Source organism: Podarcis raffonei, chromosome 8 (genome assembly GCF_027172205.1).
Source record: "Podarcis raffonei isolate rPodRaf1 chromosome 8, rPodRaf1.pri, whole genome shotgun sequence".
Taxonomy (NCBI): Eukaryota; Metazoa; Chordata; class Lepidosauria; order Squamata; family Lacertidae; genus Podarcis; species Podarcis raffonei.
In genome coordinates this window covers 36743126-36770580 of record NC_070609.1, presented here as the reverse complement: position 1 = coordinate 36770580, position 27455 = coordinate 36743126, and the positions used below count along the sequence as shown (strand labels likewise).

The window sequence follows — 27455 nt, the reverse complement described above, 5'->3', positions numbered from 1 at the left end:
GGACAGTTAGGGGAAAGGGACAGGATGCCTAGAGCTCCTGCCACCCAATTTCTAAACAAAGACCAAATCCCACTCTTCTCCAGTCCAGTCCCTGTAGGGGAAAGAGAGGTTCGCAGAATGAGAGTATTACCTTTCTTAAATAACAAAACCATTAAATGGCCCTCCAAGTGGCTTGCATTGTGCACTGCAGGTTTATCGGGACACCACTGGTTTATAAGGCACACCCAGTGCCAACCCTCTGAAGTCTCCCTCTGCCCTCACCCACCCACCGCAAATGGCTGTGACCTGAAGATATTCCATGAACAACTGCAATGCTTCTGAGTACCAGTTGCTGGAAACCACAGAAGGGGAGAGGGCTCTTGTGCTTGGATCCTGCTCAAAGCTTTCCCACAGGCATCTGGTTGGTCATTATGAAAACAGGATGCTGAGCAAGATGGGCCACTGGCCTCATCCAGTAGGCTCTTCTTATGCTCTTGTTTTCAGTTACAAGTATCAAGATAGAGTTCATTGAAGGAGCACCTACTGCTACCTTAAACATCAGTTCCAGATGCCACACATGCAATCTGATTCACATGCAGGCAAAGCTGCTGTGAGGTGCAGATTCCTTGCGTGGTTTGGAAACCCCTTGCTAGATCATGTGTGGCTGGAGCAAAAGTTAAAACAAAGGGTGGCGGCCCATGTGAGGGTGTAAGGATGGGCACCAATGTTACTAAAGGGATATTAAGTCCCTCTGGGCTGAGGTCAAGAGGGACTGGCTTGCTAAAGGTCTGGTGAAGTTATGGCCCAGGCAAGAGTCAAAGTGGAGGCCCCCCAAACTCCACTTCCCATTGTCCCACATGCAGCTAGCCAGTAATCCCCAATAAAAGCTGCTTAACTGGGCTTGGGGGCATCAGAACAGCCTTCCCATCACTGGGGTTGATGGGAGCCATAGTCCAAAAAGACTGGAGGGTACTAGGTTAGGGTTGCTGCATTAGACCAGGCTCAGAAATCTCTCACACAGACAGCAAACTGAGAAAGGCTGGGGAGTTCAAGTTCAGAACTCGGCCAGCCTCCTGGATGGGCCTGGGGAAGAAGTCACAGACTCTGCAGCAACAGTAGTTAAAACAACTCTTTATTGATATACAAACCAGGTAGCATTGAAAACCAAAGTGGGACAGGAAATATATCTGCAGAAATGCTGCATGATGAAGATGCAGGCTTCCCGGTTGGGACAGGAAAGGAAGCTGCTCCCCCCGCCTTTGTGCGCTTTGGACCAGGAGTCCTTGGGAACTTCCACTGGAAGAGGAGCAGGGCATCTCCCAACGTCCTGGTTTTCCAGTCCAGACAGATATACACTCTCTGCAGAGGTGCAGGCGCAGCAACAGCAGTCGATGCCAGCGACACCCAGAGAGGGTCAGAAGGCTCCAGAGCATCCCAAGAATCCTGCCATGGTGGCCTGCTGCAGCCAAGCAGCAGAGTTTTTGATACAGGACGGAGCTGAGGCATGACTCTGCTCCCTCCGTTAGGTAACATTCATGAGGCGTAAGGCACTCCAGAGTGAAGGGGAAGGTTCGCTCAGCTTCCGGTGCCTGTTCCACAGAAGAGATGCTGGCAAGTGCTCTTAATTGAATAATGATGCTTTAAAAAAACAAAAAACACCTCTGCTAGTTTTGGAGTTGATTCCATGAAGGAATGATCACAGAGGGCTGGCAATCAAGGTCAAAATGAACAAATGTGTTTAAAGTGCATCTGAGAATGAAAAGGGAGTGAGTATTGAAGGAGTGATTCTAGGAGCAGGGAGGGAAGAACCAGGAGTGAGTGCGAGAGAGAGACTGTTAGATAAGGAATCCCTCAAAACATTATTTTGGAAAAGGCAGAAGACCCAAACTCTGCAGGATTGTGGAGGCTTCTCTGGGTAGGACCTTGCAGGTATCACAAGGATGGCCTTCATGCACAGGATCAAATGCTCAAGGAACTCTGCTCTGCCTGCCTGCTATGAATTCCACCCACAAAACTTTTGTCTTTGGTGCAAAGGTAGCTGCAGGTAAGGAGGCCCCTGTACCATTTACTTGCATCTGGCCAGAAATTTAGCAACAAAACCAACCCTGCTGTTTACGAGAGTTGACAGCGATGTGGGAGGGACTTTAAAACTTATGCATGTTTGGGAAACAGCGTGGGGAGGGGAGCCTTGAGAAGCTCCCAGAAGCCCAAGTGGGATGGTCATACACACAGCAAGTAGCAAGTCCTTTTAAGCTCACTGTAAAAGCCCCCCATCCATTTATGAAAAATAAATGGGAAGCAACACAATTAGAAGGGGGAGAGCAAAGGGACCGTCTGGTCTTTGGTCAAGCTGGCTTCAGCTGCATCTCACACACTTCCTGGGGCAGATGCTGAGGAAGCCTCGCCATCTGTGCTGCTGTTTTGGGGGATCCTGCCTGAGAGTCTTGGTAATACAGTCTCTCAGTCTCCTCTCCCAGCAGCTGAGGCCGGCTGTGAGAAATGTTCAGTTCTGCCTCTCCTTGTGTGAGGAGCCATTTCTGACGGGCCCAAGGCCTCAGGATCAGTGCTACAAGGAACTCTGTTCAAGAGACATCTACACAGAAGACCCTATCTAGAATTTTTTTTTTGCTGACTGGCAACCTTGGAGTATGGGAGCAGGGACCTCAGGCATTTGCCCTCGGAAAGGGCAGCAGCACTGAAAAACATTGCATGGGTAATGGTCAGCAACATTATGATACGTCAAGCAACTCAGACAGGAGGAGAGAAGAGTTGCCTGGCGTGTAGAAAAAAGGGAGGAAGGGAAAGACACAAAGCAGCCTCAGGGAGCCAGTCTAAAGGATTTTTCAAAGGGAGCCGTGGCAGCATGAAATCCCACCGTCTATATTGCTGGGAGAATTTGCAAGGCACAGATGCCCTGCCTCTTTCCTCAAGATCAGTTTCCCTTTTCTTGTTTGCAGTGACAGCTAACTGGACTGCTGCAAGTGGCCAGAGGTCACTCTTCGGCATGGCATGCCTGCCTTTCAGGGCAAATCCCCCTGGCTTAAAGAAACCCCAGCCTCAAATCATTTCCATGACAGTGAGATGGCTGAGGCTCTTCCCTCCACCCAACACAAACACTCCCTAAAGCCTGAGATGGGACAGCCCTCCTTGTGAAAGATGGCATGCAAGATTCTGTTCTCAGCAGCTGCAGAGGAGGTGAGTGCTGGGAAGGAGGAGAGCCATTCTGGGGCCAAGCAAAGGTGACCAACCACTTACCCACAGGACTTGGATGGGGGGGGGGTGCCAACACAAAGCCAAGACACAACCCATGGCTCAGCCATTGTTAAGGTGGTGCAGCTTACACCCACAGCCCTCAGCCCCAACCTCTAAGCAACTAGAGGCCTGTTGACTAAAGGCTGGTCAGCCCCTAAGTGGCACAGGTGAGGGTTTTGAACACCATATATTGCACAACCAACCAATCCAAGACTGAACACAAAGAACAAAGCAGAAGGGAAGGGGGATTCTGCAAACCCAGAAGCAAGCACCCTCAGCCACACAATCCATAGACACTGAGGAGTCACCCAGGGAGCTCCATTCCAGGGAAGCTAAATTTTCTGTAGGATGCTCATAGATTGCTCACACACACTCCTAACGTGGAGAAAAACTTGATGATACCTTACAGTGCCTGCTGGCCTCTCTGACAGGCAGCACAAGGAAGAAAACTGCAAAGGACAAGGGCTGGCCACTGGGTGTTGGTTCACAGGTGCCTGATGGGCCCTGGGGAGATGTGACACGTTGCAAGAGAGGAGAGATCCCAAGGGCCCGAGGCTGCCTCCAAGTGCAGGAAGTCCCACCAGGCCACAGCCAATGTTCTCAGGGCACAAGAGTCCTTGCTGATTGGACAAGCGGAGGCTGGAGCTCAGGATGTTGGAAAACAACCAGGATGCGCAGAAAAGAAGAGATATGTATGGAAGGAGAGGGGAGGAAAAGGGGGGGAAAGTGTTATGATATACAAAATGTAACAGACCAGAGGGGCTATACAAAGTCCCAACGAGCAGCAGCGTTAAAAAGTCTGAAAGATGCAGCACTGAGTTATTTCCCCTGGAAGCCACTGAACTCCATTTCATCCTTGCGCCGGCGGGTCGTGAAGAGGGAGCTGAAGGGATAAAGCTTGGCCTTGGCCTGGAAGCGCTGCCCTGCGATATCAATCTCGTATTCGCCCTGGTTGACGAAGTCGGGTGTCACCGGCTGCTCCTCACCGGTCTCTGGGTCCACGTTCAGGACGAAACCCAGGCAGACGTGCCGCTCCAGTGTGTAGCTATAGGCACTGCTGGTGGTCTTGCCGGCGTACTGGCCATTCCGGTAGATGGGCTCCCCCCACCAGGGCCACAGGTCCAAGTCTGTGTCGTGGTCTTCAAGGACGAACATGATGAAGCGCTTGTAGACCCCTTCCTGCTTCTGCTGCATCAGCGCCTCCCGCCCTATGAAGTCAGTGCCCTGCAGAGAGAGAGCAGGGGGGAAGCATCAGTCAGGGCTGGACAAAGGGACAGCTCCTGCTTTATATTCTATGGGGAACTTATCTACAAGGAACCAAGAGATTCCTGCATTGCACGGACTTGGACCCTTGGGGTACCTTCCACTTCCTACGTTGCTGTTGCAGCTTAACAGAAGAGAAGCTGAAGCCCGCAAATTAGTGACTTGCCCTGTGCCACCCAGGAAACTGATGGCTAGGACGAGGTTTGAATCCACTTCCCCCAGCCCCAAGGCAAACATGATGCCCACACTCCAGGGAGGTTGTGCTACGCTCGTTTCAAGGCAGCCTGCCTTTTCTGTGCCACACACAAACAGACACCCCCATGGCCCAGCTCTCTTTCACACCTTCTCCAGTTTAACCCGGAACTCGCGCCCACATTCCAGCGGCGTGGTGAAAGCATCCAGATCTTGGCCCCAGAAGGCAAAGAACTTCTCAATGCGCAAGCTGCGGAGGGCGTAGTAGCCAGAATTCCGGATCCCGTACTTCTGCCCCACGCTCATTACCTCATTGTACACGTGCAGAGCATACTGCAAGGGAAGGGTTTGGAAAAACAGTACAGAGGCATTTGAATGCAACATTTGGCATCTGCAACTCTAGAGAGTGAAAAATGGCAGCAGCCTTTGGACAGCTGCAGAAAGTTGCGGATGACAATGTCCTACCAACCAAGCCCAGCAAACAGCATTGAATAGCCTGGTGTGCACATAACGCTTGACAGTGGTTTATTAAACTATGGCTTATCAAACCATGATTTGTTTGCTCATCCAAACTTTGCCCAGCAGTTTCCACCTTTTGCTGTCATCAAACCACGATCTGAAGCTATGTTGCCTCACAAAAAGCAGCTTGTTGTAACTATGTCCTAAGAGAAAGAGATTGCTCAGCGCTCTAGGTCAGGCATAGGCAAACTCCGGCCCTCCAGATGTTTTGGAACTACATCATCCCTGACCACTGGTCTTGTTTGCTAGGAATGATGGGAATTGTAGTTCCAAAACATCTGGAGGGCCAGAGTTTGCTATATCTGCTCTAGGTAGTTGTTTAGTGTAAGAATCTGATTGCATTTTCCCTGTGGCCAGTTCCAAAGGCTGCCTGTAGTGGCTTTTGAGGGCAGAATTTAATGCCAAGTTATGCCCCTTTTGGGGATTTTTAAAAAAGCATTTCTTCCTTACAAAATAAGTAGTAGCAATGCCTCCCCCAACCTGGTGCCTTCCAGATGCTTTGATTTAGGACTTCCAGCAGACCCAGCCAGCTCACGGTTGCCTTGGTCTGATATTGCAAGGCACAGTTCACGTATTATTAGCTATTAGCTACTCTCTGTTAATTTGTCTATCAATGGATAAAAACAACAATTTGACAAACTGAATGGAGCCTTTCTAATTAAGCGGCAGAGTACCTCTGACACTGTTTGATGCTGAAGGCAAACAACATGTCCTGCCTATAAGCTGAGTATATTTAGGTAGCTTGGTTTAGATGGACCTTTTGCCCGTTCTAGCAAAGTGCAATTCATCTGGGCCTATTCTGACTGGATGCTTTCCTGCTCACAATGTGGTCTGAAAGCGAGGAAAGTGAGGTCCCAACAGGTAGGTCTCCTTTTTGAGACACACAGTGGGAGAAACGGGTGAGCTTGAGAAGACAGCATGGATATTATTATCTTGTACTTCTAAGCCACGTCTTTTACTCTGGATCTGTATATACCATCCCGTGGAAAAAGGGAGAAGAGGTTCTCCTCAGGCCTGAAAATCAAAGTTTTGGTCTTAAGACAACAAAGCACCTCTCACCTCAATGGGGATGTAGAGCATGAATCCCGGTTCTCCGGTGTGCGTCATGCTCATGACACGGATGCCGTTGGCGTAGCCCACGCTCATCTCCTGTAGGAAACAGGAAGCAAAGGAAGAAAATGGAAGCTGGCAAAAGCACATGGGCAACCCAGGACAAGAAGAGAGGGAGCAACCGTTCGCTCTCTCCACTGAGAGGAAGGAGACAATCAAGAAGCTTAAGCACCAGAGAAGCAAGCAGAGATGACACGGTAGAATAAACATTATACAATCTTTTTAAAAAACACACTTCTGCAATGAGCACAAGCAGCTGGGAGCTTGCAAGAAAAGACTCCCCAAGCGCCTGGCTTCTGGTTCCTGGGTGTCTTTTATTTATTTATTTTGTTGCATTTATAACCCAACCTTTTTATGCAAGGAGCTGAAGGTAGCTTACATGGTTCTCGCCCCCCCCCCATTTAATAATCACTGCCCACCATCAGATTGATCATTTGATGAGCAGAAAGGAGGTGATGACTGCCCCCTACAGCTGATTAGCATGGATCAGTCCAGGAGTGGGGGCTGTATGTGTGCATGCAACCCCTCAAATGGCAAATGTGACCCTCATGCCAAAAAAAACAACGGTTAGCCACCCCTGAATTTGGAAATTCATTTTTGAGGGTGTAGTCCAGAGGTCAGGCCCATTTCCACGATAACATTCTCCATTCACAAGGATTGGACACAAGATTCTCTGTCTGGGGACAGAAGGTTCGTGTATATGCTGGAGAGAGGAGAGGAACACTTTTTTAAAAAAAAAGTTACACCCATAAAAAAACTTGAAAAAATAAATTCCCAAGCTTTACACGCTGGACAGAACGACTCAAGGCATTCCAAACCACTCCCTGTTTCTGCCGTGTACAAAAGCGTCTCTTACAATTTGTTTGTGGGCAGCCAGTTTGTGATCAGCACCACCACCAGGGTGTAATTAGGAGGATATATCCTCACTGGCTCATTGACATTGAGAGCATCAGAGGTCCCACTGTAGGTTTTCCAGCTAGCCTTACAGAATGAACATTCCTTCTGGTGCTGGAAGGAGGGTCATGTTTTGAAGCATAAAACGAGCCACTGTAGTGAGTAAGCATGGCAGATAAAAGAAAAGAGAGCTACATATCAGGGAAGGCCTAGTTCAAATCTCACCTTGGCTATAAAAACTTAGTTGGCCTTAGGCCAGCTGCTCTCTCTCAGCCTCAACTGCCCTCTCCCTGCCTTATTTGCAATAATAAAGAGTTTCCTATAGGCCTGTTGTATTACCAAGAATGTAAAGCACTTTGAATGATGTAGGACAAAGGTAGCTAGAAGGGTGTCCTCCAGATGTTATTGCAGCAGCACAGAGAATAATTAATTAAGGCACCCTTCATAAATGCATCCACCCCTGTCCTCAAGCCACAGATATTCTCTGATCTGAGAACTGCTACAGAACAGACAAGAAACCCCCTGCAATGTAATCATTGCAATATTCAGCAAAACGAAGACATGGCAGGACACTTTGCCTGCTAAACGCACAACCTGTGCCCTGCAAATTGGCCAAGATTTGAACTCTGTATGAGGCCTGCCACAAAGGCATCAGTCTACAAAGTGTCCTATCTTTAAGGAGCCTTCTTCCAATTTTGAGTGAAGCCCTGCCCCCATGTTTGCACCACAGATTGTATGCTGAATTCAATGACATAGTCTCAGCTTGCACAAGGCACTGTCTAGAACTGCTTGGACTCACCACCAACCCACACAAACCAAGGGTATTCCCAGCAGCAATCTTATTATTGTATTTTAATGTTGTAACCTGACCTGGAACCTTAGGGAGAAGGGCAGGCAATGAACAACAACAACAATCTTGGCTACACATCACAAATCCATAAAAAGCTGGAAGCAAGCCAGGCTTCTCCAGGACAGTTTGAAAACCAGAGCATCACATAAAGCCACTTTGAGACACAACATTAACACGACCCCCAGCCATTCTGCCTTATGCGTGGTCTTAGGTGACAAACCTGAAGGCAGAGGCAGAGAGATACACAAAACAGGACCTCTGAGTTTACAAATAATGTTCCACAACATTTTAATAAACTATGGCTTATTAAACCACAGCTTAGCGTTATGTGTGAATGCTGCCCAGCAGCTAGAGTCATTGTTTGTTGTTGGCTTATGAACCTTGGTTTGTTTTAACTACAGCTTGGTATTAACATGCTAATCCAGCACCTTTCCTCTACCGTGGTTTGACTGGCCGCTCTGACACAAACTACAAAGGCACAATGCAGGAGAAGTCTGAAAACAAACCAAGCTTTAACAAGCCATGGTTTGTTGGACTGTGGGACAACTCCTGGCTAACTCATGTTAAACAAACCACACCTTAGTACCGTGTGTAAACCAGGCCATTGTGTGAACCGCTTACCTTTGTATGAGGAGTAAGCAGATTTCTAAAACAAGCTGAAAAACACATGACATACCTTGCAAAAGAGGGATGGAAAGTGCTCTGGGGTCATTGGAGCATAGGACAGCTCTGACAGGACGTCCACAGCGCGGGGGCCAATCAGATTCAATGCTGGGTAGAGAAAAGCACAAGGGTTTCTACCTCTGAGCACTCTGAAGAATGAAAGGGAAGGTCCCACCCAAGTCAACTCCACCCCTCAGATTTCCTTGGCACAGCTCAGGGCCATAGTTGACAGAGGAGGAAGATAGTTTGGAAATCACAGTAGGCATGAAATCAAGTTCTGCTGCGGAAAGCGAAGCCCACCATACAGGGAGGGATGTACAGATGGACTGTGAAACCCCAAAGGAGTGCTTCAGAAATAGTGGCCTTCCAGCTCCCATTAACCCCCACCATCCAAGTCCAATGGTCAGGGATGATGGGAGCTGGGCTCCAACAACATCTAGAGAGGCACAAGTTTCCCACCCCTGCCCAATATTGTGTATGGAAAAAAATGCATCTGTGGATCCGAGGAACAACCAAGGATTAACACATTTGACTCATTTAAAGCAGGGAGGCTCATTAACACTAGCACTAAAGTGCCCCCATCTGGTGACCACAAACCTACCTTTGCTACCAGAGGAACTGCACGCTAATCTTGACATGGCACTGCTACTGCAGATGGAAACCCCATACCAAGTTCAACCACAGCCACCCTCCCCTCTCTTCAGGCACCCTTGCCATGACATAACTGTGGTGTGCAACTCTTCATACCCTGGCAGCCAATGATAGGGGGATGTGGGGAAACACTGGGCTGCCTTTTTTGATGGTGGCACCAGGTGAGAGCATAGTTCCACCCTCAGTAGTGAAAGCAAGGGGTAAATCATCTTCTAAGAGGTAGAGGATTCTAAGAGAAGGTGTGAAATGGGAGCCTATATTTCAAAATGAACTTCGCATATAAGCCCAAGGAGCATTTCCTACACTACATAGCACCAAGCTTGGATCTGTCACTGATCAGATGCCAATAGGGAGCCACAACCAAACCTGCATTGCCTGTGAGAATACCTGGATAATACATTTGCAAAAACCTATTTGCCACATTCATATTTTTACAGCAACTTCCCCCAACCGGTTGCCCTCCCTTTGTTTTGGATTGCAGCCAGCATGGGGCTCCAGAGCAACTGAAAACACGACTTCTTGCTGAAGGAGCATCTGCAGCTGCTCCAGCTGTGCCAGCATCTGCAGGCACAATATTCCCTCCTGCCTCACCTGTGTACTTCCAGGTTACGTCTTCCAAGAACAGGTTGCTGTCAACAGGCATGTGCTTCTTCAACCAGGACCAGCAATGGACTTGCTGGTCTGTGGGGGAAATCATGAAGAAGCTGGAATGCAAAGTACAATGGAGAAGGTTAAGCACAAGGCAGGGGCCAGGTAGTGGGAAGGTATCCTGGCATGGTGGACCTGTCCACACCCACAGAGGGCTTGAAGCAAAGCCTGTTGGGATTTGCGACCACACTGGACTGAGTCCAGGCTCTCAGGTTCTTGCAACTGCATTCAACCTGGGAGGCGTTCCATCCTCCAACATGGCCCTGAAAGGTGCCGCTTGAAGCATACAAAGCTGTACCTGAGCTGCAGAGGCACTGGAGCACAAAGTATTCCCATAACTAATGTGAAACAACAATTCACATCCTATAATCCAAATGATTTTCCTGCAACTTTGAGGGCCCTGTCTTGTACTCTCTTGGCGTGAAGAATGAGACCACCAGCCTCCCAGGCAATGAAATTTGGCATCAGAAGCTTCCCTGAATGCAGGCCAAATATTTACCAAACTCAAAGGCAAGCCTGTAGCACTTTGCTCAATTCAGCCCTTCATTTGAGAAGCAAATTAAAGCCTAGAACCAAGTACACCACTTTGAGCTTCTTGAAGGTGGGATATAGAAACATTAAAAATAATAATCTGTGGAATATAGACTCTAGAGTAGGGACGGGCAGCCTTTGGGTTTCCACCTGTTACTGGACTACAATTTCAATTATCCCTGACCAATGGCCAGGCTGGTTGGGGGCCAATGGGACTTCCACAAAAATAGATATTGCAAATAAACAAAGGCTCTAGGTGGTGAACGTAACACTTCAAGAAGGGGGGGAAAGCAAATAAAGTAGCAATTTCTTGTGTCTGTCATGAAACTGATTCACTGTATATTCAGGACAGAATAAAGGAAGCCCTCCTTCACAAAACATAATGTATCCCCCCTCCAAATAAAATCTGGGAAGATCTGCTCTTCTTGTATCCTCTTCTTCGAGGCACAGCACTAACAGAGGCATTGCGCAATGTGGAAGGTGAGTCTTCAAAGCAGAAGCAAGAGCAGGCAAAAGGATGAGTCCGAATAAGCTTACCTGCGCTTGTTTAGGCGGACAATGCTGCAGTCGTTCTCGTATCCTCCGTTGTGATTGAGCATCCCTGTGTGCACTATGTGCCCCACAGGCACATCCAGGTCATTGGAGAAGAGATACTGCAAGACGTCCAGGGCCTGATCCCCTGTGGACTGCAGCATGGGGAGGTGGGAAAGGAGAAAGAAATCAGAGACAGCAGCAGAAGCAGGATTTGTCCATCCCTTTTTGAAATGGCTTTCAGCTCCTGACACAAGTAAGCCTGCATTCCTCAGTGTATGCATTTCTTACTGTATTTACCCTAAATTACACATTTTCTTAGCCACTTTGCTACTTTAGTTAATGCCTTGCCACAAAACTCACCTTCCTAAAATCACACAAAAAGGCAAGTTTCCAGGCCTTAATAGCTATGAACATTACACGGGCAACCCTTTGCTTGCTTGCAGCCTGAGCCCTCTCCAAACCAAGGTGCATTTCTCTCCGTAAGATTCATTCCAGCTGCCTGGAGAGATACAGCTTGAATCATAAAGGCTTAGAAGCTCAGAAGCATTGAGGAAAAGCTCAGTGCCAAAGTTCACAAAATGTCCATCTTGCAAGTTTTGGCTGATACATGGAGGAAGACCTTTCTCCATGGCGGCACCCACCCTCTGGAATGGTCCTATCAGGGGTCTCTCTTAGTGCCTCTCCACAATACTTTTATTTATTCCCGTGAGCCTTTTAAGGCAGGGCTGGGTTAACTGTGGTCCTCCAGATGTGGCTGGACTCCAACTCCCATCTGCACTGCCAGTGGTCAGAAAGATGATGATGGGAGTTGTAGCCCAAAAATATCTGGAGGGCCACAGCTGCCCCATTTTTGCCATAAAGGCTTTGGTCTGCCCAAGAGTGTTTAATTGCTGTTGCCATTTTCATCTGTACGGTTCAGCTAAAAGTCGCTTTTTATAAAATAACGACAGCTCTGTATCAACTGAACAAACTTTGGGGGTTTCTAGACACCCAAGCAAGCTACAGAAGCAGATGCCAGGCCCACAGTGCTGGTCCACGTCCCTCTCACAACCACACTTACACTTATTTCAAACTTGGTGAACGAGGACATGTCAATAACGCAGACGGCTTCCTTGCAGCACTTGACCTCTGCCCCCACAATGTCAAACCAGTCTGGCTTGTAGAAGGTCTTGCTCTGATCCAGGGCCAGCAAGTCTGAAGATGAGGAAGCACAAGACTTGGGTCAAAACAACTATATGCTGGCACCCCGTGCTCCAAGGGCTGCATACGGAGGACAGCGCTCTCACCTTTCCCAGGCGGAACAAAGTACTTGGCCCTCTCAAAGCCATGCTTCTCCATCCACCTGGCTCCTTGTGCATCCAGCCGGTCATAGAGGGGTGATGTGCGCAGCTGCCTGCCGGTCTGGAAATCCCAGCGGGGAACTTTCAGGTCATAAATCAGGGCTGGAGGGGCCACAGAATCACAGAATCAAAGCGCTGGAAGGGACACAAATCCATCACCTTCCTAGTCCAGAAAGAACACCCTACACAGCCCTGATTTAACGTGGGGCGCAAGCGAGTCCAGCCGCAGGCTACTTACGCATCACTTCCATGACGCGGTGGCGGAGGAAGGTGCGGCTGCTCTGCAGAGCCCCAAAGCGCTTCAGATCCAGGGGCCACACGTTGTCAGAGGGGTAGCCGTTCACCATCCATTCAGCCATGTACCTGGCCAAGGAGGGAGACAAGCAGGCCCAGAAGGTTAAATAGTGCAGGAGAGCAGACAGTTAACAGACTGTGCTTGTGGCAGGGTGGTGGGGGGGCGGTAATTACACCTAGAGATAACACAGTAGGAGACAGAGCTACAGTGGGGACACATTATTGCCTGCAATCCCTCCTTGCTCAAGCGAGAGCAAAACACAACATCCCATTGCCCAAACCAGAAAGGTCACAGCAACTCTGGATGTCACAAGGAACATCCATTAGCTCAAGGATTGGGAACCTCAAGCCTGGGAGCCAAATGCAGCCCTCAAAATCTCCCTATTTGGCCCCCAAGTCTCCTCCCTGACCATATCCCATTACCAGCTACAGCCCTTACTGCACCTGCTTTGCACCTCCTTGAATCTTTTTGCCTGGTTTGAGATGTGTCCTTGAATTCTGATAATGCCTTGCAGTTGCCCAGATGGAGGACAGAGAGGGATGTGCCAGCATGCGCAGAAACTAGCAGCAGACAAGGAGCAGCTGAGCAGCCCCCTCTGTTGGAAACTGCAGGGCCCTGGCATAGCTTTGCCTTAGAGAAGCAACTCACAGACTTTAAATGCACCTACAGGAAGCTGGTGCATATAGAGTTCTACAAGCGGTGCCCACATCCCTGGCCCTCTGCCTCTCCCATGCAGAGAGGGGTGAGCCACTTACTTGCCTGCTCCTCCACCAAAAGACGTGCCAGCCGAGTTCATCCCTGCCAGGACAAAGTAGCCCTGCACATTGGGTGACTCTCCCATGATGCACCGCATGTCTGGAGTGAAAGATTCTGGGCAATTCACCAGCTGCACGATCTCCAGCGCCTCCAGATCTGGCATCCTCCGCAGAAGGGCACTCAGAAGTGGCTCTACTCCCCAAGATGAGACAGAATAAACAATCACTATTTGGAGGGATGGGCAGCATACCCAAACCCTTATTGCCCCCACCCCATCACCATCAAGAAAGTTCCAAGTTTACAACCACAGCGGCCCACAAATGTTGACTCTGTTGCTTGTAGCACTTGTTGAGAGCCCAGAATAAAGCATTTTGCTCACAGCACCAATCAACAGTGTGCCCAGAGTGGGCCAGCCAAGGCAAGGAAAGGGAGGAGAACTTTATAAACTAACTCTAAAAGCAAAGAGGAAGTGCAGGTGTCACTCACCAAGCCAGGCACTCACTCACTTGCACAATGCTTTGCTCAAGCCAACGTCTAGATGTCTCATATTAGGAAATGTGCATCTGGAGGACTTGGGGACACACACACCCTTTCCTGGTCCACCCAACATACCAAAGTGATCCCAGTCCTCTTGCAGGTTCTGTATCTCCAGCTGGTTCCGGCCCTCTGTGAAGATTGGCTTGGGGTTCTTCTCAAAGCCACCTGAAAGGATGCCCCCCTGCCAGCTGCGGATGTAGATCCTCCCATCAGGGTCCACAATAGCTGGGGGGGGGGGGATGGCAGGAAGGGAAAGAAGTGATTGTTTGGATGCAGGCAGAAAGCTCCCTGCAAGCTCAGTCAGGGAAGAAAGCTAGAGCTCCTGCCTGCTTTGGGAAGGCACAGGCACTGATTCTTGGGCTTTTATAAATATGACCAAAAGTCTTTCCTCTGGTGTAGCAGCTAGAACAAGGCAGGCTGTTTGCAAGGGGCTATCAAAACCAATGCTTTAGCTGATTGTGGCATCCCAACCAGCCCTGAAAACTTCCTCCCCTTTCTTCTGTAGCTGCCGAGCTGTGTGCTATCCTCTGCTTACAATAGGGGTAGGGAACCTCAGGCCAAGGGCCCAAATGCAGCCTTCTAGTCCCCTGTATCTGGCCCTGGTGTGTCCCCCTCTCATGATGTTGCCTGGCCAACATGCGTCCTATAACTGTCATGGCACCTCTGACTTGGCTGGATGGTGTGTGTCTGGTCACGCCCGCTCTTGCCACACCCACCACTCTGTATGCAGCTCCCGGAAGGTTGCCCAGAAGGAAAGTGGCTCTCAGGCCAAAAACGTTCCCCACCCGATTTACAAAAACTGCTTAAGAGCCACTGGGCAAGCAAAGGCAGCCACAGCTGCCCAGAGAGAACTACAAAGCACAACTTTTGAACCCAATGCCTCCTTGTTCATTTGCTCCCCAATTCCTTAAAAGCAGCCAAACACCCATGGGTCTTCCTGACCCAATACAGCCCACTGGCTGGCTGACGTGGGCTGTCTTCTGTCTCAGCCAAAGGCCTTTCCCAGACCCCCTCCTTGTCCTGCATCCATCCAGGATTTGTGCACTGCAACTGAGCAATGACGCTGAGTGCCTGCGTGGAAGGCAAAGGGGTCCATGAGAGGGTGCAGAGGGAGGGTCCTTACTTGGTGTGCTGCTCTCCAGCGGTGTCTTCAAGGGCCGGGTCAGGAGGTAGAAGTGCTCACAAGCGTGCAAAGGGATGCTGACCGGTTCCTCGTTGGAAAGGCCCAGCTCGTAAGCCCACTGAAACCAAGGCAGGGAAGTTAGCGCTCAAGCGGAAGGCAGGTTGCACCACCATGTAGCTTAATGGGATCACATGCCAGGTAACGCTGCAGGGAAGGGGATAGGGAAGTGAGACAGAAAAGGTGCCGGATGAGATGGGGCAAGGAGATCCTGTGCAAACATCTAGAGGGCACCGGCTTGGCAAAGGCTGGCACTAGTGCCTTATAGCTCCTTGCTCTTCTCTACGATTTGAGGAAAAATAAATTATTCACCATTAACTAAACTAGCTGATTCTGCAGCTCACAATTCCAATTGTAAGCACTGACTACATATAGCCCAGACTAAAATACCCAACTTGGGAGTGCAGGATCCTTCCCTCCCACCAATCCCACAGTCAGCATAGGAAGCCAGGTTTGCCCTGACTCAGTTCACACTAGACATGTGGTGCAGCATGGAAGGAAACACCCGACAATAACCATTTTCTAGTTTGAACACAAAGCCCTGTAAGCCTGAGGGTGTGTGGGTGTGTGTGGGTGTGTGTATGTATGCCAGCACAAAAGGCTTGCCTTTTTGAGAGAACAACTTTTTGCTAATTTGGAAAGTATTCCCCAGAACCTCTTGAAAAAGAAGCATCAGAAGATATCTAAGTTCATTCACAGCAGTTGAGTCAATGCACACACACGCCGGGAACAGCAGCTACACAAAACAATTGGCACCTGACCTGCCCAGCACAGTTAACAAAATACTGGCACTCGATCATCCCTCTGTCAGTCTCCACTCCAGCCACACAACCCTTTTGGCACAAGACGTGGATAACACTCGTCCGCTCATGGATCTGGGCACCTGGGTGGAGAAAGCGGAAAAGGGAGCCAGAAATTAGAATTGTAGAACTGTAGAGTTGGAAGAGACTTAAAGGGTCATCCAGTCCAACCCCCTCCAATTGCTCCCCGCTCCAAAGAAAAGCTGCTTGCAGAGTAGGTCCATTGGACCTGTCACCTCTCTTGCCCCCTGCCTGGCCCTGGCCAAAGTGGAATCGCTACAGGAAGCACAAATCAAGAGTCTCAATTAGGCCAGCATGCTCACAGATGAGCTGAGAAATTAAGCAGCAGACTGCTGTACCCCAGAAGCAATCAGCGTAACATAGATGGGACTAAAGCAGGGGGTGGGCAGAAGGCAGAGCAGGGTGCTGACATTGGACCACTGGTCAATTTCTGGGAGGATTCTTGTAAAAAACACTGGATTTGGTTGATGTTGCTCTGACTCAAAAAAAGCCAACTTCATATGTCCTTAGAGGAGGGTTGTTTTTTTTAACTTGACCCTAGCTCAAGCACTTGCTTTGTTTGCACATTCAATCTCTTGCATGTTCAAAAGGATCCTAGTTGGCTGGGGAGCTGCTATAGGCCAGAGCAGACATGGGACAGGCAACCTGGTGCAATGCAGAGGTGCTGGGAGTACAGCTTCCACCAGTCCCAGGGAGCATGGCCAACTACTTCAAGGGGAAGGCCAAGGGAAGTTTCTGGCCTTTTGGACTTGTGGTATAAAGGACTGGGAGATGGGGGTTGCTAGGTACTAACCAGCAACTTTTGGGCAACTTTTGGATGTGAAATTATTGGTTATTTTTACTTGACCTACTGGTGAGATTTATGTTCACTTAAATATTGAAATATGTTAAATGAACTAGTAATTGATGGGAGGGTTGTGCTACATTTGTAGTGGTAATATACTTTTTATAAGGTATCATTATTGTACTACTGTACTTAGATTTTTTTTAAAAAATGTGAACCACAAGCATTTGTGGAAAATGCACTGTATAAATTGTAGTCCAACACTTTGAGATGGCACAAGGTTGTGCCTTCCTATGGCAAGAAATGATCCTATGCGGCACAGAGCAATGGCCCAAACTGACATAAGGCAGCTTCGTGGGTATGCGTCAAGGTTAACAGAGTGGGTTAATCATGCCTCCACTGTGGAAGAGCTCCGAAGGATACAACTTTGCTTTGCACATTTAACATGTTCCAGTGGACCATGAGGATTCTAGCGGGACGGAAGAGTAGACCATGCAAGAGCATTCACACAAGCTGAAAGTAAGTGTGGCATAGTGGGTGGGAAAGAGGACTCTGCCACACTCTCGCTGTGTGGCTAGTGGCAAGTCACTCTTTCTTGCAAACAATTCCTATGTGTTTACACAGCAGCCCTGTTGAATTCAGTGAGACTTGCACACCAGGCAAGGGTTGTGTAGGATGGCAGTCGTAAAGCTGAGATACGTGCTACAAAGAGCAGAGTGATATGACCCAAAGGACCAGTCCCATGTTGAGCTCTCCCCTCGGCCTCTGCACTGTGTAGCTCAACTTGAGCTGATGTCGTTATGAAGGCCCGTTTTCCAGGAACACAAGAAGCTGCCTTATACAGAGTCAGCCCTTTGGTACACCTAGCAGCTCGTTCTTGTCTACACTGGCAGGCAGCGGCTTTCCAGGATTTCCCAGTCCTCCTGAAAATGTCAGGGATTGAACCTGGACCTTCTACATGCAAAACATGAGCTCTGCTTCTGAACTGCAGCTCCTCCTCTTGAGATGTGAGAGGGAGGACCTTGACGTGAAGCTGTCAGTTTCTGCAGCAGCCGAAGTTCTTGGTTACATGTAGTTCGGCCCTCAGTCTCAATTTTCTCTTCAGAAAAATGGGAGCAGAGACCTACTTCACACTGCACTTTCCCCCAAACCTGCTGCCCTCCAGTGGCTTTGGACTACAACTCATATCCGCTATAGCCAGCATGGCTGCTCCAAAACACGTGAGGAGCACCAGGTCGGGGAAGGCTTCCATACAGGATGCCTGCAAGGGAATACACACTAAAGCTCCAGTCACCAACCAATTGCCCTCCAAATATTTTGGACTACAACTCCCATCAGCTGTAGTCCAAAATATCTGGAGTTGGGGAAGGATGCGCTAAAGGCTGTAATCTACTCTGCAAATTAGAAATGTAAGCAGCAGACAATTCAGCAATGTCTCTCCCAATGAGGTTCGTACTCAAGTGGTATTACCGACAAAGGGACATGGCCGGGCCGTACCATTCAAAGAGGCAGCGCTGGCCAAGGCGAGGCTCACATCGGCTGATGAAACGACAGCATCCTCTGGGAGGTACATGGCCCCCACCAAGTCGTGGATATTGAGAAGCGGGTGGAGCTGTGTCACTCTCTTGGGCGGGATGAGCTCACATGGGATTCCCATGACCCTGTTGGAGAAAACACACAGCAAAGGCCAGTCGCTATTATTTATATTTATTGAATTTACATCCCACTCTTCCTCCCCCAAGGAGCCCAGGGTGGCAAAGAAAGCAAACATTTTAAAGACAATTACCATTAAAAACACTGAAAATCAGTTACAGTTAAAAAAAAAACATTCTAAAAGCAGTTAAAAACATTCATTCATCCAATGATATGAGGTGCCTGAACAGCGTTCTTCAGCCACCAGAAGCCTTGGGAAACAGGAATGTTTTCAAATTCCTCCTTAAAGTTAATAATGACAGAGGAGGAGCACCTTTGCTAGGGAAGGCATTCCACAACCAGGGAACCACCACTGAAAAGGCCCTGTCACATAGACCAGCACCAACTGGCCAAGCCCTGATTACAAGTTACTCCAGAAAGGCTGGCCCATGCCTGGTGCTCCTCCTTCTCGTTCCTCTTACACTTACTTGAGCCGTGAGGCTATGCGCTTCAGGGAGATCAGCCGGTCTTGCGTCTGAGCTAGAGAGATAGAGCCAGTCCTCACGTAACCTGGAACAAGTACAGGCACCCTCTGTCAGGGTACAGGAAAGCCCCAGAAAGGGTTCATTTCAGATGGGTGCAAATGGTGGCTAACCCTTCTGGAGAATGCCAGGATGGCGAATTGCTTAATGTTTGACTCCCCCACCCCCTGCTCAGCCACAAAGCTCAGTGAGGTGACCCCTCCTTACCCGTTTTTACCCCAGTCTCTTGCTCAAGTTGCTGATACAGCTTGTTGGAGTAGTCAGCCATCTTCAGCTCGATGGACAGGTGCCGCGCTGTGCTTACGATGCCCGCACAAAATCTCGTGGAACCAGCAGCTAGCCTGAAAGAGGGAAACCCAGGAGGGTCTGTGGGGACTCTGGAGGCTTGTTTGGCCCAAGAGGAGAGGTCATGAGTCAGTGGCAGAGGGCTCCCTAAGAAAGCATGGAGCTGCCATACCCAGAGTCAGGCCAATTGGCCCACCAGCTAAGTGTGGTTGGCACTCCAGGTTTCCAGATGGAGCTTTTCCCAACCCTATCTAAAGACTGAACCTAGGACATTTAGATGCAAACGGCCCAGGGAGTCATTTCCTATGGAATCAGGCAGGGAAGAGGAGGAGCAGGCAAGGCTTTTCACCAATTAAAGAGTGGGGCCTTTTGCAATTGCCTGTACTTCCTAAGACTCTGTGGGTACACCCAGAAGGCAGTTTCTTGAGCCCACAGTCAGGAAACTTGTAGCACTTAGTGGGGATTATGGGCAGCGTCCTGGAGAAAGGAAAAATATTTTCCCCCAGGAGACCTCCCCACATTGCCACCAGCAAGTGTTACAAAGGTGGCATGGCTTGTACACTGGGATCACAGACCACCAAAGCCAGTAGAAGCTACTTCCTGTCTGGAAACAGATAGATTACATAACCCTACCAGCAACTGTGAGCCTGATATTTCTACTCCTCTTCTTTTGGGGACCTGGACTGGATGAAATCACTGCCAGGGGCTAGAAGAAAGGCAACTGAAAGGCTCTGTTTCTTTGGGCTGGTTTCTATTGGAAAACCTGTCATAATTATTCACTTTTAGGAAGGCACTTTTAGGAAGGCACTAACCTAAAGCTCTGCATTTAGATAGATCCTCAAGCCCCATCCTCTTTATTTAGTTATTATTTTTACATCCCACCCTTCCTCCCAAAGGAGCCCAGTGTGGCAAATGCATCAGTGATAAAACAATACAATACAATTTAAAAAATGTATTTAAGACATTTAAAAACCAATTAGAAGTATCGAAAAGCAATCACATACTCTCACAGCACACAGTTTCAAGATTGCCAGGAACACCTCATCTTTACTTAGATGGTCAGTCATAAAACAGGAGCTTCTTTTTAAATTCCATATGAAGTGCTAAGTTTGTATGAAGTGAAATAAAGTGTCATTAAGTAGATCCCAATCTCCTTTTCCTTGCTTTCCTCCATGTTCTTCCCAGCACACAACAAAATCAAAAAGTGTTCCTCTGAAGAAGTGAGGCACAGTCAGCAAATGTGTATTGGTTTTACAAAGGATGGAGTTTGTGAAACCCAATTTGGGTGCTGAGCACGCAAAGCCCAAGTGTGCCACTAAGATATGGGAGGGGATATTTTTAGCTGTGTGTTGACAAGAGGCACGCTTTGCCTTCCATTCCAGATTTCACAAGGAGAGCCCAAGTGCAAGGAGGCAATTTCTGCCACCAGAGCCAAAGGAATAGCAAACATTTGCCCTTGCATGCTGCTGACACGGCAATGCCAACACACAGGGTCAAGACAGCATTCCTTGGCAAAAGAAATGTAAAGGAACTGGCTGGTTTCTGGCAGGGCTTCTTTGAGTCTTAAAGACTAACTCAGACAACATACACAATGCTGTCCTCTAAAGCCAAACCAGCATCTAACGCTACTGAGGATACTTTAAAGACATGGGACATTCATAGAAGAAAGGGTTATTGAAGGCTACTAGTCATGATGGCTATGCTCTGCCTCCATGGTCGGGGACAATAATGCTCCTGAATACCAGTTGCTGGAAACCACCAGAGAGGAGAGTACTGTTATGCTCCAGCCCTGCTTGCAGGCATCTCACTGGCATCTGGATTGCCACTGTGAAAACAGGATGCTGGACTAGATGGGTCATTGGCCTGATCCAGCAGGTTCTTTTTATGTTCTTATGACAAGCATTTCATTCCGATCACCCTTGCGTACCCTGTTGTCACACAAGTGAGATCACACCAATGTACTAAAAGTTAATTAACCTAGAATAACAACCATGCCAGGAATCCATACACCAAATCAGCAGAGATCAGAGCTTCAAAAGCAATCTTAAGTATGCACTGAAATAATAGGGGGAATTCACTCCTTTAGAACATTTTTACTACCCTGATTACAAGTGTAAGAAGACAGAGCTTAATATCCATGAGTCTACACCCTATGATTTTAATAAGCATGCAGAAATTCTACAGAAACTTTGACTCTGTGCTGGTAGCAATGAAGCCTGTTAAACCAGTATTGGCAGGTGCAATTGTATTTAATTTTATAAGCATCCCACTGCTCAGGAACAAAGCCCCCAGACTGTCAGCATTCCCGTAGCCTCCCCCCATGATCCCAACACATGGGTAGGTTTATGTGAGAACTGGTGCTGTCTCAGGTACACAGGTCCCAAGCCACGACAGGCTTTTAAAGAAAGCACCAAGCCACCAGCTAAAAACATTCCCAACTTTTGGTCCCAATTAGGAGCCCAGCAGCTGTATTTTCAACCAGCCAGACAGTCTTTAAAGATACCCCCATTGCAGGGAGAAGCACAAGCAAAGGAAACGGAACAAGGTATGAGATGTTGAGTCAAACAGAAGCAAGGAAAACAGAAAAGGTAGGTTTTAACCCTCCAGGTGTTGCTGGGACTGCAGCTCCCATCACCCTAACTATTGGCCATGCTTCCTAGGACTGATGCAAGTTGGAGTCCAACATCAACTGGAGGAACACAAATTTCTCATCCCCATGAAAGGCAAAGACAAAGCAACTTGAAACGAATTCCAAAGATAAGATGCTGCATAAGAAAGCTATCAGATGTAGGGAAGATATGACTGAACAAGGACCACTGCCTGTGGAAAACAAGAATGTCAGAGAAGGGTTCTAGCTGAGTCTAGTCACCTCCCCACCATGCTGGGTTTCTACATGCAAGGGGAGGTTTTGTTCCTGTTCCTGTTTGGTTTTTTAAGTGAGGAGAACATCTGAATATTGGTCCTAACCTGAAGCAGTACAGTTCCAGAAAATACAAATGCCTTTTCGGAAGATGTAGATAAATTCTCAGCTTGAATCTTACAGTTAGCTAACAGGTGTGTGGACACTTTACCTTTGCTACAAGACCTTCCAAGTTCCACCACACAGCATTACTTGCTGCATCAAACACCTATTTTCTTTTGCAAAGGGGGGGGGGGGAACTATTTACCTGCCCTGCTCCAGTAAGACGATGTCCTTCCACCCGAGTTTGGAGAGGTGATATGCCACTGATGTGCCCATGATTCCACCCCCACAGATAACCACCTGTGCATGTGATGGCAGAGGGGTCAGGTGAGGTTCTGCTCCAGTTGTGCTACTGTGCCGGGAGCTGGTCATGCTTCTCCATCCTGGGCTAGCTCTTTGCCACCGGACATCAGACAAGAGCCGGAGGAACATCTTGATGAGGGTCCTTTAGCCCTTTCCGACCCCACAGATAAATCCCAAGAGTTGCTATTTCTGGAAAACATAACATTATTATGCAAAATCAATCTGCAAAACTGTATCATGGCTTAAAACGACATCAGCCAGCATCACAATCTCCTTGACTTATCCAGAGGTAACTGACATGGAGCAAAAGTTCCCCCAGCCAGGTTCTGTAAACTCAGACAGACAATAGCCACTCATAGCCTTAGGCAGAGGTGATTTCAGGTCCTGCTGCAAAAGATGATCATTGCAAAGGACACACTGTCACAAACTGAACATCACTGAAAAATATGTGAGAGAAAGCCAATGATGCATGGATTTTTTATTTTATTTTGCGTAACAACACTGGCAGAATTATAGCAATTCCCTAATTAATTTAATTAATTAATTAATTAATTAATTAATTAAAACCAGGCAGGAAGTCCAACTCTGTTCAAATGCTGAATTGCTTGACATAAAATACTGAATTTGTATTTAGCATCAACAGAGTGCAAACAAAAGGTCTTTTTGGGCTGGGTGGGGAACTGTGTTGCCATGGTCCATTAATTAAATTGGTTACAGCACATACAGAACAAATGCTTTTTAATACTGAACATACCGAACCACTGTTACCTAGTACTTGAATAGTAGAGCATAACAAGGAAATGATAAAAAATAAAATTATGTTTTTAATTTTTACATTCTTGCTTTCGTTCAGTTAAAATTTAAGCAGGATATTGGAAAATCATACACTGAGATTTGAAAGGCAAAAATGCTGTTTTAAAAAAGGCAATGGAGAAGAACTAGTTACAGAAAAGCTGTTTCTGCCAAAGTCAAGAACACAAAGACAGGAGACTGCAGACCGTTAAATGCAGCCCCACAAGCAACATCTAGAAAACCCAGTACTATCTTTCTCAACCCAACCCTTTCCGCCCCACGTGAGATATTATACACTTCACATGCCACACCAAAGGCACAGGCAAAGGAGAACCTTTGTGCTCCGACACAATTTCATGTCAAGTTATGCCACTGAGAAAAGAATAATCCAGGGCTTGGGTGAAATAAATAAACATACCCCACTTTTCAGCACTGATACGACCACATCTGGAGCACAAAGCAGATTGCTGACCTCCTGGAAAAGATACAGAGCAACCAGAAATAATAAAAGACTATCAACAAGCTAGAACACTGGGGAGGGACATGGAACAAAAATGTTCAGAGCCCTATGAAGAAGGATGCAAGAGTTGTGTATTTTTTTTAGCACTGAGAATACTAAGGGGCAATATGATAGCAATCTTCAAATGTTTGAACAGCTGCTACAGAGGTTCAAATGTTTGAACAGCTGCTACAGAGGAGCAAATTTATTCTGATTTGTTCTAGAGGGAAAGATTTGACTCACAAGTTCAAATTGCAAGAATGGCAATTTCACCTAAACATGAGGAAGAATTTCCTGGCTGTACAAGCTGTCCAACAATGGAACAGATTGTCTCGGAAAGTGGTGGCCTTTTTCACGAGAGATTTTTTAACAGAGGCTGGATGGCCACCAAACAGGGAAGCTGAAATAACAGGTTCCCTGCAACAGCAGGAGTTTGGATCCTTCCATCTCCAGGATTCTTTAACTAGAGGGCAAACGCTCCAGGCCAGCTATTGACACATACACTCACGTTCCACCTTTCCTCCAAAGAGCCCAAGGCGGCAATGTGTGGCACTCCTCCTCTTTTGTCCTCACAACAAACCCTGCGCGGTAGGTGAGGCTGGGAGTTTGTGAGTGTTCCAAGGTCACCCAGGGAGCTTCGTGGCAGGAGGGATTCGAACCAGGGTCTTCTTCATCAGTCTCAGTCCAACACTCTCCTCACCCTGAAGTATCTAACAATCAAAACAACAACAACTTAACATTCGAAGAGGAATTTATCAGTCATTCAAGAACTCCAGAGTTACGCCCAGCAACAACCACCTTGCAAGGTAGGCCTAGATTTCTGTAGGTGGGGAGAGGGCAAGACTGCTCTGCCCCAGCAGCAAAGGGCACACCTGCCTCAACCCAGCAGCCCACCCTGGGGCTACATTTGCATGCAACGGCCCCGCCTCCACAGCCTTCGTTTGCATGCGCCGCCCCCGCCCACGCAGGGCTTATTTGCATGCCCCGCCCAACATGGCTCAGGGGAAAGGGAGGCAGGCGAGGCCTGGGCCGACTCAAGGGCCGCCTCACCTACGCCGGCTTCCCCTCCGGAGCGCGACCTTCTCCCTTCCCTTCCTTGATTTCCCGCCTGCGCTTTACGGCCGGACCGCGCGACAGCAGCGCACCCGGTGCCGTACATCAGCCGCGCGGCGACCAATCAGAATCGGGGGGTGGGGTTACGGAGTCTGCGCAAGCGCACTCCGCTATCTTTGAGTGACAGTCCGAGACAGAGAGGCGGGGATGGGGGGGGGAAAGAGAGGCTTCCGCAACGCGCAGGCGCAGTGTGCAGTTCCTCGGCTGTGGCGGCGTCAATGCTGCTCCGCTTATGCTGGACGCAGTTTTTTGGATAGTGGGAGTTTTGTGCGCGCTGCTCGCCAAGGAACTGCCAGTGCTACAGGAGGGGGGGGCGCATATTCTCGAGGCAGCTTCCCGCTACTTTATTAAAAAAAATACTTTGCTTTAAGCCTGCATTAATTTTTGCATACCTGCAAGTGCAATAAATAAATGTTAAAAACGCTTTGGGAAGCAACGAGGGACCGATCAAGTCACTGTTGTTGGCGGGATCGTTCGTAAGGCTTCTGCCGGAGTGGTGGAACCGTTGCACATGGTGAAACCCGCTGACCTATGAAGCTGCTCTGTGGTGGGTCTCTCACCCCAGCCTACCTCGCAGGGTTGTTGCGGAGAAGAAAACGGGGAGGAGTGCCTGCACCGTGCGCCCTAGCAACTTGCAGGAAAGGAAATATGTTAATGTAATAAATCAGGGGTGTCAAACTCAAATTCATCGGGGGGCCGCATCAGCAGTTTGGTCACCCTCAAAGGGCCGGTTGTATCTGTCACATCACAGGATGGCATGCGCTCAATATAAAAGCAAGTGGAGGTTTCCTGAATGCATGTAAAGTGGAGGTTTCCTGTGTAGAACGGCCGGCGCTACACGGGCCACATGACGAGGTCTGGCGGGCCGCATTCGGCCCGCGGGCCTTGTGTTTGACACCCGTGTAATAAATGAACGAAAGCTCGACTTCGGTTGTCACTGACTGTTCACATTTTTTAAAAAAGTAAGTAATGTGATTGTTCTCCGCTGTAATGTTGCTATCCGTTTTTGTAAACTCGTAGGCTCCAAAAATGGCGTAAAGTTGCGGGCAATCTGTAAAGCACAGCAGGGTCGCCATCCTCAGCTGGGTAAGAGGCTCCTGGTTCCTCCAGAGCGGAGAAAGTGCCCCCTCCCTCGCCCCGAAAGTTGCCTGCATCTTGGGACAGTGTTCAGATGAAATGTTGGGGGGTGGCGAACAAAGGAGACTCCTGTCTATTGTGAGCTGAAGCAAGCTCCTACTGCTGGGACAAAGAAGCATGCAATGGTTGACCACTGCTCCATCCCCATTTAAAATGCATCCATCTGTACGCTGTTGTATCTTTTTAGATGAAACACACAGGGTCCTTAGGTGCAAGACCAAGAGCTCAGCAGTTTTCATATGAAGAAAGTTGAAGTTTAATTTTTAGTAGTGCACTAGGTTAAAAACCAACAACCAAAAAGCCAAATTGGGTAGCTTTGCATGATTAAGTTGGAGGGAATGTATTCTCATAAAGCCCCAAATTCACATAGAACAATATCCTCTTCCTCCAGTTTAGGAACTCACCATTGAACAGCTAAGCTCTACATTCTCCCAATTGCACAAAAAACAAAGGTTGGCCCAGAAGAAAAATACCACATCTTCTCCATCCTGGGCTAGCTCTTTGCCACAGACAGGCATACCAGTTTTGAAGCGCTCTGCTTTTATTGGGTTACCACTGTTCCAGTGTCCCCTCCCATTCCCCAACACTTGAGCCTACTGTGGATGCAGATCCAATCCAAATGCCTCTTCCCCTCATCGTGTAATATTTCAACAAAGCCAAGTATGCCTACCCCACACTGCATCAGTGAGACACAGTGGCTCGTGGCATTACTCTTAGAGAAACCATCACTTTGGGCAACAGGGAATTCCCATCTGGGTCAGGGATAGTTCATGAAAACTGACATAAGGCAGACCAAGAAGTGTGGTGGCTGACAGGCATCATGAAATTTGCTCCAAAGCAAGATTTGTTTGCACCTACAGGAGTGGGGAACCTTTTTCAGCCTGAACTACGCTCTCTTCTGGGCAACCTTTTGAGGGCCACATGTCAGTGGTGGGTAGGGCCAGATCCCCACCCTGGGTCAGCCACTGTATCCCAGTCTCACCTACCTCATATAGTTATTATGAAGATAAAATAGGGGAAGGAGCAACCACGTCTGCTGCCCTGAGCTCCTTGGTGGAAAGGGAGGCTAAAAATGCAAGATGGTAAATGTAGTTTAAATGTGACACCCAGAACTGAAACAGTACTCCAGATGTGGCTTGACCAGCAATCAGAGCAGACCTTTTACTCCCCATGTTGTGGACACCATGCTTGTGTTAAGCTGAAGATTGTGTTTGCTTATATATCAGCAAAAATGCACTGTAGGTCCATGTTTAGCTTGTGATTGACTAAGAAACCTAAATTCTCACATGCCCAACTGCCAAGCTAGGTCCCCACCCCGACCTAAATCTGGCTCTTTTTTGGTACCTGAATGCAGGATTTGATGTTTATCTCAGTTGAATCTCAGTTGTTTG

The 27455-nt window shown here is 48.3% G+C and overlaps 1 protein-coding gene across 4 annotated transcripts; it reads right to left on the bottom strand.

The window, feature by feature from the left end:
• Positions 1 to 3888: 3888 nt before the first annotated feature.
• PDPR (pyruvate dehydrogenase phosphatase regulatory subunit) lies at positions 3889 to 24823 on the bottom strand. Of its 4 annotated transcripts, XM_053399270.1 has the most exons (20): positions 24613 to 24823; positions 24317 to 24524; positions 23734 to 23790; positions 22426 to 22712; positions 19181 to 19314; positions 18920 to 19001; positions 18297 to 18460; positions 15956 to 16077; positions 15138 to 15255; positions 14090 to 14239; positions 13477 to 13669; positions 12665 to 12789; positions 12373 to 12528; positions 12147 to 12280; positions 11090 to 11238; positions 9965 to 10077; positions 8736 to 8830; positions 6265 to 6354; positions 4837 to 5019; positions 3889 to 4455 (listed from the first exon to the last, which is right to left on the bottom strand). In XM_053399270.1, exons 4-20 carry the CDS (start codon positions 22650 to 22652, stop codon positions 4051 to 4053), a joined length of 2640 nt encoding a protein of 879 aa, XP_053255245.1. In that variant the 5' UTR covers positions 22653 to 22712; positions 23734 to 23790; positions 24317 to 24524; positions 24613 to 24823; the 3' UTR covers positions 3889 to 4050. The 4 variants fall into 4 exon arrangements, with proteins under 4 accessions (XP_053255245.1, XP_053255244.1, XP_053255246.1 ...); XM_053399269.1 differs by lacking the exon at positions 24613 to 24823 and having other exon boundaries at positions 24323 to 24428; XM_053399271.1 differs by lacking the exons at positions 22426 to 22712; positions 23734 to 23790; positions 24317 to 24524; positions 24613 to 24823 and having other exon boundaries at positions 18920 to 19023; positions 19181 to 19278.
• Positions 24824 to 27455: the final 2632 nt, after the last annotated feature.